Raw genomic sequence first — 15,558 nt, 5'->3', positions numbered from 1 at the left:
AAAAAAAACAAAAAAACAAAACAATAGATACAATGGGTGTTAGGAAGAGGGAAACACCATAGGACCAAATGAAAGACTGCAAATTAAGAGTGACTTAGGTTTGATTCAGGTCTCAAATCTAGAAAACTGGAAGATTATCAATATATTAGCTCAAACTTTGAAGAACTAGTTTAGGAGAAGGAAAGGTGCTGGGATTTAGCCAGGCTACCATGAGAAGCACAGATGGCAAAATTCTTAGAAAGTTGTAAATTTAGGGATGGTGTTTAGGAACCGTAAGGGCCACAGGTACAGATCTGAGGCTCACTTAATAAAGATGGACGATTTGAGAATAGATGAGATCATCAAAAAATGTGATAAAGGAAGATGTGACTATCGTGAAGCTTTTCCAGAGAGAGCAGAAGAGAGAGCTTGGGGAACAATGACACAGAAAGCCAAGGTGGAGGAGGTAAGAGAGACTAGTGGAAGATAACAGTGAGCCCTCAAAACAGGAAGAAAAGGAACCAGAATCAGGTAGGAGAACATTCAAAGAGAAAAGGTATAAAAAGGTTCAAAGAGAATAAAAAATATACTATGTCACTGGACTGTATTTGTGTAATTTCAGTGTGCCAATCTCAGGGGGCTAATCCCACCCCCTTTTGACCACTCATATTTCATTCATACATTCCAACAAATGCGGACTGCTATCTTGAATGTGGACACAAAGGATACAATGATGGTCTTCAGCATCCTAAGATGACAGGAGAAGACAGAGACTAATCAACTACTAACACCAGTGAATGTAAAACCACAACTACAGTGAATGCTGTCAGTGAAAGTACATGGAGTTTTGAGATGCATAATTTAAGGAAATGTTAACTCCTTCCTTTCAACGGGGTATATAGTGCCTTCTTGAGCAGACTGCAAGCCCCATTGGGCACACTTTTTTATACTCTTAGATTGCCGATTTTCTTTAGATATCTCTTTTAAGTGCTCAGCATACTGCTTCAAAACAATGGATATTTAATATATATTTTCTTATATATTTGTACCTTGATGCATCAGATTTTGTAATAAACATGTCCTACTGTATCAAGAGCTATGACATTTTTTTTAATAACCTGCTGTGGGTGTTAAAGAGGCCAAAGGCAAAGTGTAAGCCTTGGTGTCCTCCACCTGCATCCTAATCTGTTTCCTTGAGACAGTGTAGGATTATTTGCAAAGGGGAAGCTAGTAAAATCATAAAAATTTTGGCATGAACATTCTCACCTCTAGAGAGACAACTCGAAATATACACTCTACCAACAGTAAGCCATGCTATAATGCTATTTTTGCAAATAAAACCCAAAACATTCATCATACAGCAATTAGCCATGACAAGGAAAACAGAGTTCAGCAGAATTCAAGAAGCAGCCCCACAACTACTTACATCACGAAACTGAACCTTTCCCAGTTCTCCTAATTCGCTGACGCAACAATAAGCAGCTTCTGATTGTAGAAAAAGCTGGGCCAGCGTCATCTCCTCACTGCGGAAAAGCTCTCCCATGGTGGCAGAAAGTGCCAGTCAACGGAGTATATGGATTTCTCTTCAACCTAAAGCAAAAGAGAAAACTCAATGACCTCAGATATTATCAAGAGGGTAAACAACACCAAAGTAAAGCTCTTTTGTTTTGCATTTTGCATCTTCTACCCCTCACAGACAGATTTTTAACATCCTGCTTTAAAGATAAAAAGGAGAGGGGCACCTGGGTGGCTCAGTGAGTTAAGCACCTGACTTCAGATCATGATCTCATGGCTCGTGGGTTCGAGCCCCGCGTTGGGCTCTGTGCTGCCAGCTCAGAGCCTGGAGCCTGCTTCAGATTCTGTGTGTGTCTCTCTCTCTCTCTGCCCCTCCCCTATTCATGCTCTGTTTCTGTCTTAATAATAAACAAATGAAAAAAAAATTTTTTTTTAAAGATGGAAAGGAGAAATTGCAAAAGGCTGTTACTAAATCCTCTCCTGGAGAGTGCCTGATGAAAAGTCATTTCCGGGGTGCCTGGGTGGCTCGGTTGGGTGGACGACTTCGGCTCAGGTCATGATCTCATGGTTTGTGGGTTTGAGCCCTGCATAAGGCTCTGTGCTGACAGCTCAGAGCCTGGAGCCTGCTTCTGATTCTGTGTCTCCCTCTCCCTTTCCCTCCCCCACTCACACTCTCTTTCTCTCTCTCAAAAATAAATAAACATTGAAAATATGTTTAAAAAAAAAGTAATTTCCTTTGCAGTCAATATCAGGATCAAATGACAATATTTGGGGGCACCTCAATACATAAGAATGTATCCTATTAAAAACAGGAGGGGCGCCTGGGTGGCTCAGTCAGTTAAGCATCCAGCTTCGGCTCTCGCGATTCGTGGGTTTGAGCCCTGCGTCGGGCTCTGTGCTGACAGCTAGCTCAGAGCCTGGAGCCTGTTTCAGATTCCGTATCTCGCTCTCTCTCTGACCCTCCCCTGCTCACGCTGTTTCCTTCTGTCTCTCAAAAATAAATAAATAAATAAATAACATTAAAAATAAATAAATAAAAAACAGGAACTGGGATTCCCAAACAGCTCTTTAAATACCCTGGACAGGGTATTAGGAGTCAGTGACGTTCACACTACACAACCTGTTTTTGGTTTGTGTCAGGAAACAAACAGAAGAGACCTAGATTACCCTCTCATAAAGGATGTCTCCCTCGAGACTAGTTTTCTACCTCTACTCTCCATTTCTAACTGCCAGAGTCCCAGCACTAGTCTAGGACTAAGGCTACCTTAAAGGATTTAACCTTCCAACTTCTCTCAGAAAACACCATTTTTTCCCTAAGGAATCTGAACACATCAGCATTATCTAAAAAAAAAAAAAGAGGGGCACCTGGCTGGTTCAGTAGGTACAGCATGTGACTCTTGATCTCAGGGTCAACTGTTCAAGCCCCAGGTTGGATGTGGAGCCTACTTAAGGAAAAAAAAAGAGAGCTTGCATATTAAGCTCGATTTCAAGTTAAGCATGACAGGAATACATTGATAATGACAAAGCAGTTTTTATCAAGCCACAGAGTATAAACTGGCCACTTCCTTAGCTTTTCGTTTCTTATCCCCATCCTCCAAGATTAACATTCTTCCGTCTATTAAATCTTCTCATGCATGAGCCAATAAAGGTTTCTTTTAGGGCTGTCTTATCCTCTCCCGGTATGAAAGACAATGGCGCTATCAGTGGTCCTGAAACTGCAATTATTTAGTCGCAATCAGCTATTGTAAGGCACAGGCCGTACAGTTAGTTATCTAAACTCAGTATAGTATTTTTAGTATCATGAGGGCATCCATAATGATAGGTGAAATTGGCATCAAAGGAAGAGTTACTGTTCTGCAAGGCTGGAAGACATTTTGAAAACTCTGAATGACAATACCTTTGTGCATTTGATGTTCAAGGCAGCAAAACAACACATTCATATAGAAGCAAGGATTTCTCCAGAGATTACGTAGCTTCACTTTAAAATTGTCTATACCTGAGTCATCAAAACCGCTGTTATCAATGCTCCCACATCTTCCCCCAAACAAGGATAAATTCCACAGCCTCCAAAGCAGGTAAAATTATGCCTGATCAGCATAGTTCAGGGGCTGCCAATAATGAGTTGCCTCCCTGCTTCAGTTCTTTAATGATTACAAGTCTCCCTAGAACGTCTCTATCCCACTGGAGCCAAAGAGAAAACTAGGCCAGAGCGATTCAGGGGTGGGACAATGTCACAAAACAATATATGAAGAAACAGTAATTCTGCACAAGATAAGCGCCTGGCATCTACCTCACTATTGTCATCCAGTCCTCGCCTCCTACGAGTATTCAAATTCACCTGCTTCATTTCCTGTCTATCCAGGAATTTTCGGAGCCCAGGCACACCTACCTCCAGAAGTGGCGATTAAAAGGGGGAGGGAGGGAATCCTCAAATTGGGAGCCGCTTTAAGAAGCCCCCCAAATTCTTCTGCCTACCCAATGACCTTCAGTTCCTCCGCCTTAAATGGGGGGAGGGATCAGGCCCTCCAAAGAGGTGTGAACCTCCGATTCCTCTGCCACAGGAGGGGTACCCAAAGAGCGGTGAACCCCATTTCCTCTCAGAGACCTAAGATCCCTGCTAACTCCTTTGACAAGCGAGGAGGCTGTTAGAAGGATTTCCTGTGCCCTTCCGGGGCCGCTCCCTGCCGCGCTGGACCTACATCCCCGGCTCACCTTCAGCCGCGGGCGGGCCGCAGCTAAAGCAGCCGCCCCAGACCAAGCCCGCAGCCTCCGCGGCTCTGGACAGCAGCGCTCGACGTGCGTGCGTCCGCAAAGCTCTGCCCCCGCGTAGCCTTCGGCTCCGCCCCCACGATGACCTCATTGCGGTCAGCCAATGGGGTGGAGCCTCGGTCGACTGCCGCAGTGCAGAGCCGCGGGGGTGCAGGCTAGACCCTGAGTGCAGACGCCATCTTGTGCGCGGGGCTGTGGCTCCCGGCCCTGTGAGGGTATCTGTGGGGCCGCTGGTGCGGGTGCTGGAGGTCCTGAGTCCCCGCGCCCTTCAGAATTCCTTCTCCCTAATGCTCACCCTCCAGGCGAGGCTGCCTGCCTTTTTTCTTTTCATATCCGAAGAATTAATTCTCAGATTTTTTTCAAGAGAAGAAACATGAAGGGAAGAAATCATTATGAAATGATTAGGGAGCTGGAGAGGAGCTTAAAAGCGCTTCCAGTCCAGCCTCCTCTACGTACACACGCACCCTTTACCCTTATTTTACAGAGGAGACCATTTAAACCCCAGAGTGAGCAATACCTTGCTAAAGGTGCTAGATGCGGAGTAGAGCCTTAAACGGGCTCGTTCACCAAAGTGTGGAAAGGCGCTTTTTAGGAAGGTGCTCGGTTCAGTCCCTCCAGTAAGTGTCCAGGGTCTATTTTTCTCCAGTTAGTGGGAAAATCCCCATAAGACCATATGTTTTGACACCAAATTTTTATCTTGTTTGGTAAGATTCCTGTGGGCCCATTTGACCACTGAAGGGGTTTTCTATTTCTCAGAAACTTTAAAAGAGTAACTTTTTTTTTTTTTAACGCAGAAGTGGTACTACCTGCTATTTATAAAAACGCCTTTCTCAATACTGATACCGACTTCCTAAGGAGGAGTAGGGATCCCAGATCGTTTGTAGTAACCAGAGCTCCGTCCGGAAAAACTTGGAAAACCGGTTATTCAGTCTCTGTGGGTGGTGGAACCCTACTGAGATTGGAGTGTAATGAGGAATATACTTCGTATAAAAACCTAATGCTAGTAAATTTGTCCACCTGACAAAAACATCAATCCTCCTTAACCTGACTAAAACTAACGAAGGGCAGAAATGGACATTTTATTGAATTTTCTATCTCATATGGTGAGTGAAGATACAACTTGACTCCATTATGATTAGTTGAGAAGTTAGCACCTTGGAGAGGCCCAAACCCTCCCTTCTTCCTGCGATCTTCAATGTCCCCTAGCTGTCTCGACTTTCCCAGGCAAGGCAGATAGAGACCCATACTTGAAAGCCTGCCAAATTTTAGAATACTATTACACAATGACTGTCATTTCCTTCCTATGAGACTAAAGAAAACTTAAAAAAAAAAAAATTTAAACCTCAGAGTCAGGTGCTTGCTAACCACAAATTTTTCATACTCCAACTTTAAGACAGGCTTTCATCTGGACTCACCTCAATCTCCTTGAACTCTCTTTTTCATGGTTTCCTTGAAAGTATATCCTCTCAAGAGTCCTTTTTCTGGCTCCTTTGATCTCCTGCCATCAGTCTTTCTCCGGCGTTCTATTCCCTCCACGCTCTATTCCTTGGCAGCCCTGCTTCTTGTCAGGTGTAAATGTCTATGTATGGAACTCATACTTATTTTTCCATCCACCTTCCTTCTTCTAGGCTCAGAGATGGAATTTCAAGCTGCCTGAATAATGCCATTCAGGCAACAGATGCTTGCCGAGGGCCAAACACATGGCAACCGTGGTGCTGGCTGCTGGGGATAGGAAAAATGGAAGACACACTTCCTATCCTAGAGGAGTTCACAGTCCAGTGAGAATAAAGTTCCAATAATTATGGGAGAGAGATGAGTGCAATGATTCGTACTTATTATGTGACAGCCACACTTTTCTAGGTGCTTTGTAAATATGAATTCATTTAATCTTCATGACAATACTAGGAGGCAGATACTAATATTACTCCCCTTAATAGATGATATGTGAAAACTGACACAAAATAATTTGCTCAAGGTTACGCAGCTAGTAAATGGCAGAGCAGGATTCAGACCCAGGCAGCCTGCCTCTGTTGCACTGTCTACAGAGTGCTGCCTCTGAGTCCAATCTGAGTTCAAGTCTTGATCTGCCATTTAATATTTCTTTACTTATTTCTTTATTTTTTTTTCACAAATTTTTCATGTTTAGTTTTGAGAGGGGGGAGAGATCATGTGCACAAGAGCAGGGTAGGGGCAAAGAGAGAAGGAGACAGAGAATCTGAAGTGGGCTCTGCAGAACCCCAATGCAGGGCTCGAATTCACGGACCTTGAGATCATGACGTGAGCTGAAGTCAGATGCTTAACCGACTGAGCTACCCAGGAGCACCTGCCGTTTCAATATTTATAGCCTTAGGACTCTCTAAGCCCCAGTTTCCTCCTCTGTAAAGTAGGGTTAATAATAATAATACTTACATCACATGGTTATTGCGAGGAATAAAAGGAACTTAGTACATGCTTAGCCCTCAGTCTCCATTCAAAAACTGTAAATTATTATTATCGTCATTACTGTTGTTGTTGAGACACAAAATACTGTATACTGGACCTAACAATTTCAGAAAAGATTACATTAAGGTGGTGACGTGAGAGTAGAGTTTTGAAGGATTAGAGCTCTCACTGAATAAAAAACTGGCTCTTTCCCTGAGATCATTAATCCTGTTAATGGCATTATTCTTTTCCTGGCTACCCAGGTTCCAAGCTTAAGCCATCTCTAATTCCATTCTCTTTCTCTCCACATTTAGTCAGTTGCTATGTGATGCTAATTGTGTGTCCCAAATTTATTTCTTGCCTCTACCCACTTACCCTTTCTTTCATTGCTGACTAGGTCCATTAGCCTCTCCAGATAACTAAAGCAGGAGCCAATGGGAAGCAGCATAGTGTAGCATAGCAGAGCACAGGCTTTGCTACCATCCTGATCCAGGCTTGAATCTCAGTTTCTCCATTTATTCCATCTAGTATCAAATGTAAGAGAAATAAATCTCAGCTCTAACAATTACAAGGTGTGTGAACTTGAACAAGTTGGTTCACCTTCTTGAGCTTCATTTTCCTCATTGAGACTCTCATGGACTTGACTGATTTCTTTTAGAAAACACAGTACTTTCTACCTGCCCTTTATTTTTTTCTATCACCAAACTATAAATATCTTTTCTCCCCTAGCATTGGGCCTGCTCATTCAGCAGTAAGTACTATTTCTGGAATGAATGAATAGATGACCCTGAAAGACATGGGAGCCTCCTAATAGAAATCTCCTATCAGGAAAAGAACACAGGTATCAGACAAAAAAAGAATATGATCATCATCTGCCTCTTTTCTTTATTCCCTTTAATTTATGAACTTCATTATCTGTGGGGAGGAGAGCTTGTGACAGATTCTTCTATTTTTGTAACAGAGATATGAGGGACAGCCGGGAAAGGTTCAGAGCAGAAGCTAGAAATCAGAAAAGGTATGAGGAGCCTGTGCCAACTTTGCAGGATCAAGTTCAGCACAATTGTGCCAATGTCTGTATTCCCATTTGCAATTCTCAAAGTTGTTCTACATCAAAGAATACCTATGAGGTATAACGTTCTTTAAATTCCATGATGAAGAATACTTTCATAAATAGCTTTCAGTCATCAAAAATCCATCGTTCCTTCAGCAAACATCTACTAAGTGCTGCTTTATACTGGGCATAATGCTGGAAGCTGGAAATGCAAAGATGAGCAAGGAACTCACAGTCCATCAGAGGAGACAGATAAACAACTAACTATAATGTACCATATGTAAATATAGCAGAAATTAGAACAAAAGGATATGGAAACTGAGAGAAGAAAGCTATCATTTGGCCCTATTGGCCAGCCCTAGAGAAGGCTTTAAGAAGACATGAGATTCAAGATGGGCATTGAAGGATAGTAGAATTCTGTTCAGAGAAGGAGACAAAGGCTAATGAAATAGAACAGAAATAGTACTACATTAGACCAAAATCAGATTTTGTTTTCATCATAGTAGACAAATACACAAATTTAGCCCAAAGCCGACAGAAATACTTTGATCCAGAATAATCGGGCAGTTGATTTTATCTCTAATTACCTATATGCTTCTGGAAAAATGAAAGAAGATGAAAGGATCTTCTGGGTTGTGCTCAAGTCTTTCTGTCACTTGAACAAGTACAACGTATGTCCAACAAGATCAAATATAAAATGCTATTGATCACACAACTCTGGAAGATGTGAGCAATTCTATGTGAAGCTTAGCAAGTTATGCAGTTCTGGGTGTCTTCAAATGAGCTCCTATAGCATTCGTGAAAATGTTTCAACAAAAGCTAAAAAATTAGTTCTTCACTATCAAGACAAAGCAAACAACAGAGGCAGTGATCTAACAGAGTCTCAAAATTTTACAAGAATTGTAAGATAGTGAAATGATTAAAATAAATGTTTTTCCTTTTTTCCCTTTATTTTTTAGTTTGAATGAATACACAACAATTGTCCAAAGCCCCACTAGCAAAAGGTCAACTCTTGTTTGTTTATCCAACTTGAATTTCTAGATGGGGCTCACAGGAGAGTATTCAAGTTAAACCAAGTATTTTCAAATATATATTTACTCAAGCATCCCTCTTTTCCATATGCATTGTGTATTAGTTTCCTAGGGCTGTTGTACAAATTAGCACAAACTGGCTAGCTTAAATAACAGAAATTTATTCTGTCACAGTCCTGGAGACTGGAAGGCTGAAGCCACCGTGTCCACAGGGTCATGATATTTCCGAAGGCTCCAGAGAAGAATGCTTCATTCTCTCTTCCTAGTTTCTAGTCGTTGCCTGCCATCCTCAGCATTCCTTGACTTGTAGGTGCATCCCTGCTGTTGTTCCCTCCATCTTCACACGGCATTCTGCTTTGTGTCAGTATCTACATTCAAATTTCCCTTTCTTTTCTTTTCTTTCTTTTTTTTTTTCTTTTTGAGAAAGAGAGCAAGTGGGGCCGAGGGGCAGAGGGAGAGAGTGAATCCCAAGCAGGCTCCACGCTCAGCGAGGATCCAGGCATTGGGCTGGATTCCATGACCTGGGATCATGTCCTACGCTGAAATCAAGAGTTGGATGCTCTATTGACTGAGCCACCCAGGCACCTCTGAATTTCTCTCTTCTTATAAGGACACCAGCCATTGAATCAGGGCCCACCTTAATCCACTATGAGCTCATCATAACTTGATTATATCTGCAAACACAATTTTTCCAAATAAGGTCACATTCACAACAGATTCTGAGTGAACATGAGTTTTGGGGAATTACAATTCAACCTAGTACACGTTGCTTACCAATCTTGGGAAGAAAATTTTGCTCTGCATAATTTTCCAACCCTTCATCTGCAAGTAGTTGGCAGCAAACAGGAAAATTGTGATTTAAAATTTTACTTTTATGGTGCACTTGGTTGGCTCAGTTAGTTAAGCATCCAGCTGCAGCTCAGGTCATGATCCTGTGGTTCGTGAGCTTACACCCCTCATTGGGCTCTCATTGGCAGTGCAGATCCTGCTTCAAATTCTAGCTTTCTCGTCTGTCTCTGCCCATCCCCTGCTTGCACTTTCTTTGTCTCAAAATAAATAAATACTTAAATTTTTCTTAAATGAATTTGAGTCTTGTTTAAAAAAATAAAATTTTACTTTCCCTTGTCTGCATCTTTTGAGATGACAATTGCTCAGTTTAATGATGGTTTTATGTCTAGTCAAATGATTCTTTGTTTTTCCATTTTATGTAAAAAATGAACTCTAGTTCTTTTTTTAAAATTAAAAACATTTTTTAAATGTTTACTTATTTTTGAGAGAGACAGACCGTGAGTGGGGGAGGGGCAGAGAGAGAGAGAATCTGAAGCGGGCTCCAGGCTCTGAGCTATCAGCAGAGACCAAATTCATGAACCGTGAGATCATGACCTGAGCTGAAGTTGGACAATTAACCAACTGAGCCACCTGGCACCAAAAACTGAGCTCTAGTTCTTAAACTATTCTACCAGGGAACTGATTTTAAACTGATTTTATTTATTTATTTATTTATTTATTATTTACTTATTTAAAGTAAGCTCTATGCCCAACATGGGTCTCGCAACCCCAAGATCAAGAATTATATGCTAAAAAACAAAAACCCCAAAAAACCCAAAAAGAGTTATATGCTTCACTGACTGAGCCACCAGGTGCCCCAGGAACTGATTTTAGTGTTGGATGAGAGAATTCGCCTGCCATAACCTTTAAATGATTAAGAATCTACCTTTGACCACCATTCTTGAACTACTGATTAGCAGTGTGTTTCCACAGAAGTAGTCCCTTTTGCAGTTTCACCCCTCGTTCCCCAAAATAATACTCTGTTTGTACTTTCAAAGCCTCTCAATGTTTAAGATGAAAGTCTTTTGGTAAAAAGTAAAAATCTCTTCATAATGAAGATTTTGAAGCTTCCTTTGAAGCTCAAAGAAATGTCAGCTTCCTTTAGCTCTGCTAGTGATTACATCCACAAGGAGATATGAATGAGCTTGAGGCATGTGACATTTTATGTAACCCTCAAGACTCTTGTGACCAACACATGGGGCAAGGAACCTCTTAATGTGTGAAAGTTAAGAATGCCATGGAAAAAAAGCTCTTGAAGAAATGAAATTTACAGAGAAAGACAAACACCGTATCATTTCACTATATGTGAAATCTAAAAAGCAAAATGAAACAATCAAAAAGCAGAAACAGAACCATAAATGGGGAGAACTGATGGTTACCACAGAAGAGGGGGTGGGGAGAAGGCACAAACAGTGAAGGGGAGTAAGAGACAGAGGCTTCCAGTTGTAGAATAAGTAAGTCATGAGGATAAAAGGTACAGCATAGGGAATATAGTCAACAGTACTGTAATAGCACTTTATCGTGACAGATGGTACCTGCACTTCGGTGAGCACAGCATAACATACAGAGTTGTTGAATCACTATGTTGTACACCTGAAACTAATGTGACATTGTGTGTCAACTATTCCTCAATTTTAAAAAATTTGGGGGGCTGGCTCAGTTGGTTAGGCTTCCAACTTGGCCTCAGGTCATGATCTCACAGTTTGTGGGTTTGAGCCCCTTGTTGGGCTCTGTGCTGACAGCTCAGAGCCTGGAGCCTGAAGTCTGCTTTGGATTCTGTGTCTCCCTCTATGCCTTTCATAAATAAATAAACACTAAAATTTTTTTTAATTCCGAAAACTTGAGATGGCAAGAAGGGAAAGGATTGGTTGACATAGGGCAGAGAAGACCTGAAGTATTTGCCAGAGAAACAGAAGCTGGTTCAAGGAGGGGCGCCTGGGTGGCTCAGTGGGTTAAGCGCCCGGCTTCGGCTCAGGTCATGATCTCACGGTTCGTGGGTTCGAGCCCCGTGTCGGGCTCTGTGCTGACAGCTAGCTCAGACCCTGGAGCCTGCTTCAGATTCTGTAGCTCCCTCTCTCTCTGACCCTTCCCTGCTCACACTGTCTCTGTCTCTCAAAAATAAATAAAAACCATTAAAAAAAAAAAAAGAAACTGGTTCAAGGAGCTTTCTGAAGTAGAGAACCTGGCAATTGTTTCTGTATTGGGTTTCTAGTGAGTTGGAAAAAGAAGGTGAGATCTGGAATGAAGAAAAGCACTGGAAAATTCCAGTAGGAAGGATCTGGTTGGATCAATGGTCAAGGGATATGTTTAACTTGACTGGTTGTATTACCCCAGTTTAGTGCCTGACACTCAATATATACTTTTTTTTTTTAAAGTAAACATTACATCCAACGTGGGGATCAAACTTAACAATCCCAAGATTGAGAATCACATGCTCTATTGAATGAGCCAGCCAGAAGACCCTACTTAATTAAATATTTTTGAAAGAAAGAAAATAAAATTAGAAATGTACTTTCTTAACTTGTAACAAACTGATATGGGTTTGCTATATTTGTGATCACGTCCTTATTTAAGGGTGAAGATTTGCTATGCTTTACAGTTCAGTGGTTTTGTTTTATAAAGCAGTTTCCTGGGTACGTGTGGTATTTTCAGGAGGGAGTTGTGGGAAAGGGAGCCTGCAGGACATTTTTAGGGAGAATGTACAAAGGCATGGTCTGTAGGAAGAAAACTTTTCTTAGTAGAAGGAGAAAGATACCCAAAAGGGAACTTTCAGTTGGATATTGCCTTGAACCCTATTTTCATTACAAGTTTCTTTTCACTTGGAGGTTTAAAGATTATCAATAGGGGTGCCTGGGTGGCTCAGTCAGTTAAGCAGCTGACTTCGGCTCAGGTCATGATCTCACAGTTCGTGGGTCTGAGCCTGGCGTTAGACTCTGTGTTGACAGCTTGGAGCCTGGAGCCTGCTTCAGATTCTGTGTCTCTTTTTTGCCTCTCCCCCACTCACACTCTATGTCTCTCTCTCTCCCTCTCAAAAAATAGATAAACATTAAAAAAATAAAGATTATAAATACAGGTGACTGATTATTTCTATTAAGAAAATACACTTTGGGAGGCGCTTGGCTGGCTCAGTTGGTGGAGCATGCAACTTTTGATCTTGGGGTTGTGAGTTCAAGCCTCACATTGGGTATAGAAACTACTCAAAAGTAAACTCTTTAAAAAACACATACACGTGTGTACACATGCATGCGTGTGTACATGCGTGTGTGTGCATATACACACACACACACATTTTGGGACCTTAAAATTTTCTCCAATATGTACAGCTATTGACAACAAGAGACTTGAGTAAAACCTGCGAGGTAGGCGGATTTTATGTCATTATTATCTGTTTTAGTCTTTCTAACCAATGTGAGGCGCGAACTCATGACATGGACATTAAGAGTTGCATGCTCTACCAACTGAGCCTGCCAAGCACTCCAAGGTAAGTGAATTTTAGAAGCTTTCTAGTCTTTAAATGTTTGGTGGAATTCTTCACTAAAACCACTTGGACCTGGAAAGTTCCTTTTTTAATCAAATTATATTTTAAATTATAAATTAAATGTCTTTAATAGTTACAGAGCTGAACTTTCCAGAACACTCAGCGAAAAGCAGAGGAGCAGCAGCTGCCCAAGCTGCGCCCAGCAACGCGCTGCTTCCTGCTCCCCCACACCGGCCTCGGCTGGCTCACCAGCTGTAGAAAATGGTGAAAGAAACTACTTACTATGATGTTTTGGGGTCAAACCCAATGCCACCCAGGAAGAACTGAAAAAGGCTTACAGGAAATTGGCTTTGAAGTACCACCCTGACAAGAATCCAAATGAAGGAGAGAAGTTTAAACAGATTTCTCAAGCTTATGAAGTGCTCTAATGCAAAGAAAAGGGAATTATATGACAAAGGAGAACAAGCAATTAAAGAAGGTGGCGCAGGTGTGGTTTTGGCTCCCCCATGGACATCTTTGATATGTTTTTTGGAGGAGGAGGAAGGATGCAAAGAGAAAGGAGAGCTATCCTTTATTCTAGGTAAAAATGTTGTGCATCAGCTCTCCATAACTTTAGAAGATTTATATAATGGTACAACAAGAAAACTAGCTCTGCAAAAGAATGTGATTTGCGACAAATGTGAGGCCGAGGCAGAAAGAAAGGAGCAGTAGAATGTTGTCCCAATTGCCGAGGTACAGGAATGCAAATCAGAATTCATCAGATAGGACCTGGAATGGTTCAGCAAATTCAGTCTGTGTGCATGGAGTGCCAGGGTCCTGGGGAACGATCAGCCCTAAAGATAGATGTAAAAGCTGCAATGGAGGAAGATAGTTCACGAAAAGAAGATTCTAGAATTTCATACTGACAAAGGCATTGAAGATGGCCAGAAGATAACATTCCATGGTGAAGGAGACCAAGAACCTGGGCTGGAACCAGGAGATATTATCATTGTTTTAGATCAGAAGGACCATGCTGTTTTTACTCGCCACCCTATTGTGGGAAATTTTTTTTCCCCATGTGAGAAACCAGATTTAAAATTAGGTATTGAAAGAGTTCAGGGATGGCGAGGAGAGGATCTTTTCATGTGTATGGACATACAGCTGGTTGAAGTACTGTGCGGCTTTCAAAAGCCAATATCTACTCTTGACAATAGAACCATTGTCATCACCTCTCATCCAGGTCAGATTGTCAAACATGGAGATATCAAGTGTGTGCCGAATGAAGGCATGCCAATTTATCGTCAACCATATGAAAAGGGTCGCCTAATCATTGAATTTAAGGTAAACTTTCTGGAGAATGGCTTTCTCTCTCCTGATAAACTCTCTTTGCTGGAAAAACGCCTACCTGAGAGACTGACGAAATGGACCAGGTAGAACTGGTGGACTTTGATCCAAATCAGGAAAGACGGCGCCATTACAACGGAGAAGCTTATGAGGATGATGAACATCACCCTCGGGAAGGTGTTCAATGTCAGCCCTCTTATGGGCCAGTGAACAACACTGCTGGCATTTTATATGCGGTAGTGAACGAGTGAAGGACTATAATCATAGCTCACTGCTTGGCTATTGTTTTTGTTTTAATATTCAACTATAGTAGTGTTTTAAAAGTTAAATGAAGAATAAAAAATATAAAGGTCAAAAAAATAGTTACAAAGCTATCCAAACTATTTCCTATTGGGTGAGTTGTGGTAATTGGTACTTTTCAAGAAATTGGAATGTGAAATGTTTACTTAGTCTCAAAATATCACCCTACAAAATACTAGCAGATGACAAAGAGAGAAGAATAACTTTATACAGGAGAAGTCCAACAGACACCACCTTCACCACTGATCAAGGTTAACATCTCTAGCAATGGTCAAATCAAAACCACATACCACCTGACTGAAGACAATGAGAAAAACACAGCATGCCTGTGCTATGTGCTATTCCTGCCAAAAATAAATCCTAAATCCATCATGAGGGGACATCAGAAAAGCTCAAATCAAGCAACATCCTACGTAATAACTGTCTGGTAATTTTCAGAAAGGTCAAAGTTATGAGAGTCAAAGAAAACATGAGGAACTGTGCCCCTAACTGAAGAAGACTGAGGAGATACAACAACGGCATTCCAAGTGTGATCTCAGATTGGGTCACTGAGCTATAAGGACATTAGTGGGACAAATGATGAAATCTGATAGGCTGCTGAGAATCAGGTGGTGCCATGTATCAATGTTAACTTCCCGATTTTCATGGTTGTACTCTGGTTATGTACCAGAATGTCCTTATTTGTAGAAAATACATACTAAGGTATTTGGGTGATAAGACATCAGGTTGTCAACTTATTCTCCAATGGTTCAGAAAAAATATTTTTGTACTTGAAAAAAGCTTTCCTGTAAATTTATTTTATTATTATTTATTTATTTTTAATTTTTTTTGTTTATTTATTTTTGAGACAGAGACAGAGCACA

At 41.3% G+C, this 15,558-nt stretch overlaps 1 protein-coding gene and 1 pseudogene across 10 annotated transcripts in view; one reads left to right on the top strand and one right to left on the bottom strand.

The window, feature by feature from the left end:
- The window catches only part of ATP6V0A1 (ATPase H+ transporting V0 subunit a1), a 58,986-nt gene extending 54,673 nt beyond the window's left edge, over positions 1 to 4,313 (bottom strand). For 7 of the 10 annotated variants that reach the window (XM_029928157.1, XM_029928161.1, XM_029928163.1 and 4 more), the window contains exons 1-2: positions 4,207 to 4,313; positions 1,406 to 1,569 (exon numbers count right to left, since the gene is read on the bottom strand). In XM_029928157.1, the coding sequence (XP_029784017.1) occupies positions 1,406 to 1,522 (117 nt within the window). In that variant the 5' untranslated portion in view covers positions 1,523 to 1,569; positions 4,207 to 4,313. The other 3 variants (XM_029928160.1, XM_029928159.1, XM_029928167.1) reach the window with 3 other exon arrangements.
- Positions 4,314 to 8,292: 3,979 nt separating this feature from the next.
- LOC115281632 lies at positions 8,293 to 14,646 on the top strand (annotated as a pseudogene).
- The last annotated feature ends 912 nt before the right edge of the window (positions 14,647 to 15,558 follow it).

The sequence above is a fragment of the Suricata suricatta genome, chromosome 17 (assembly GCF_006229205.1).
Source record: "Suricata suricatta isolate VVHF042 chromosome 17, meerkat_22Aug2017_6uvM2_HiC, whole genome shotgun sequence".
Taxonomy (NCBI): domain Eukaryota; kingdom Metazoa; phylum Chordata; class Mammalia; order Carnivora; family Herpestidae; genus Suricata; species Suricata suricatta.
The sequence above is the reverse complement of the archived record's forward strand: the minus strand, read 5'-3'. Positions and strand labels throughout refer to the sequence as shown.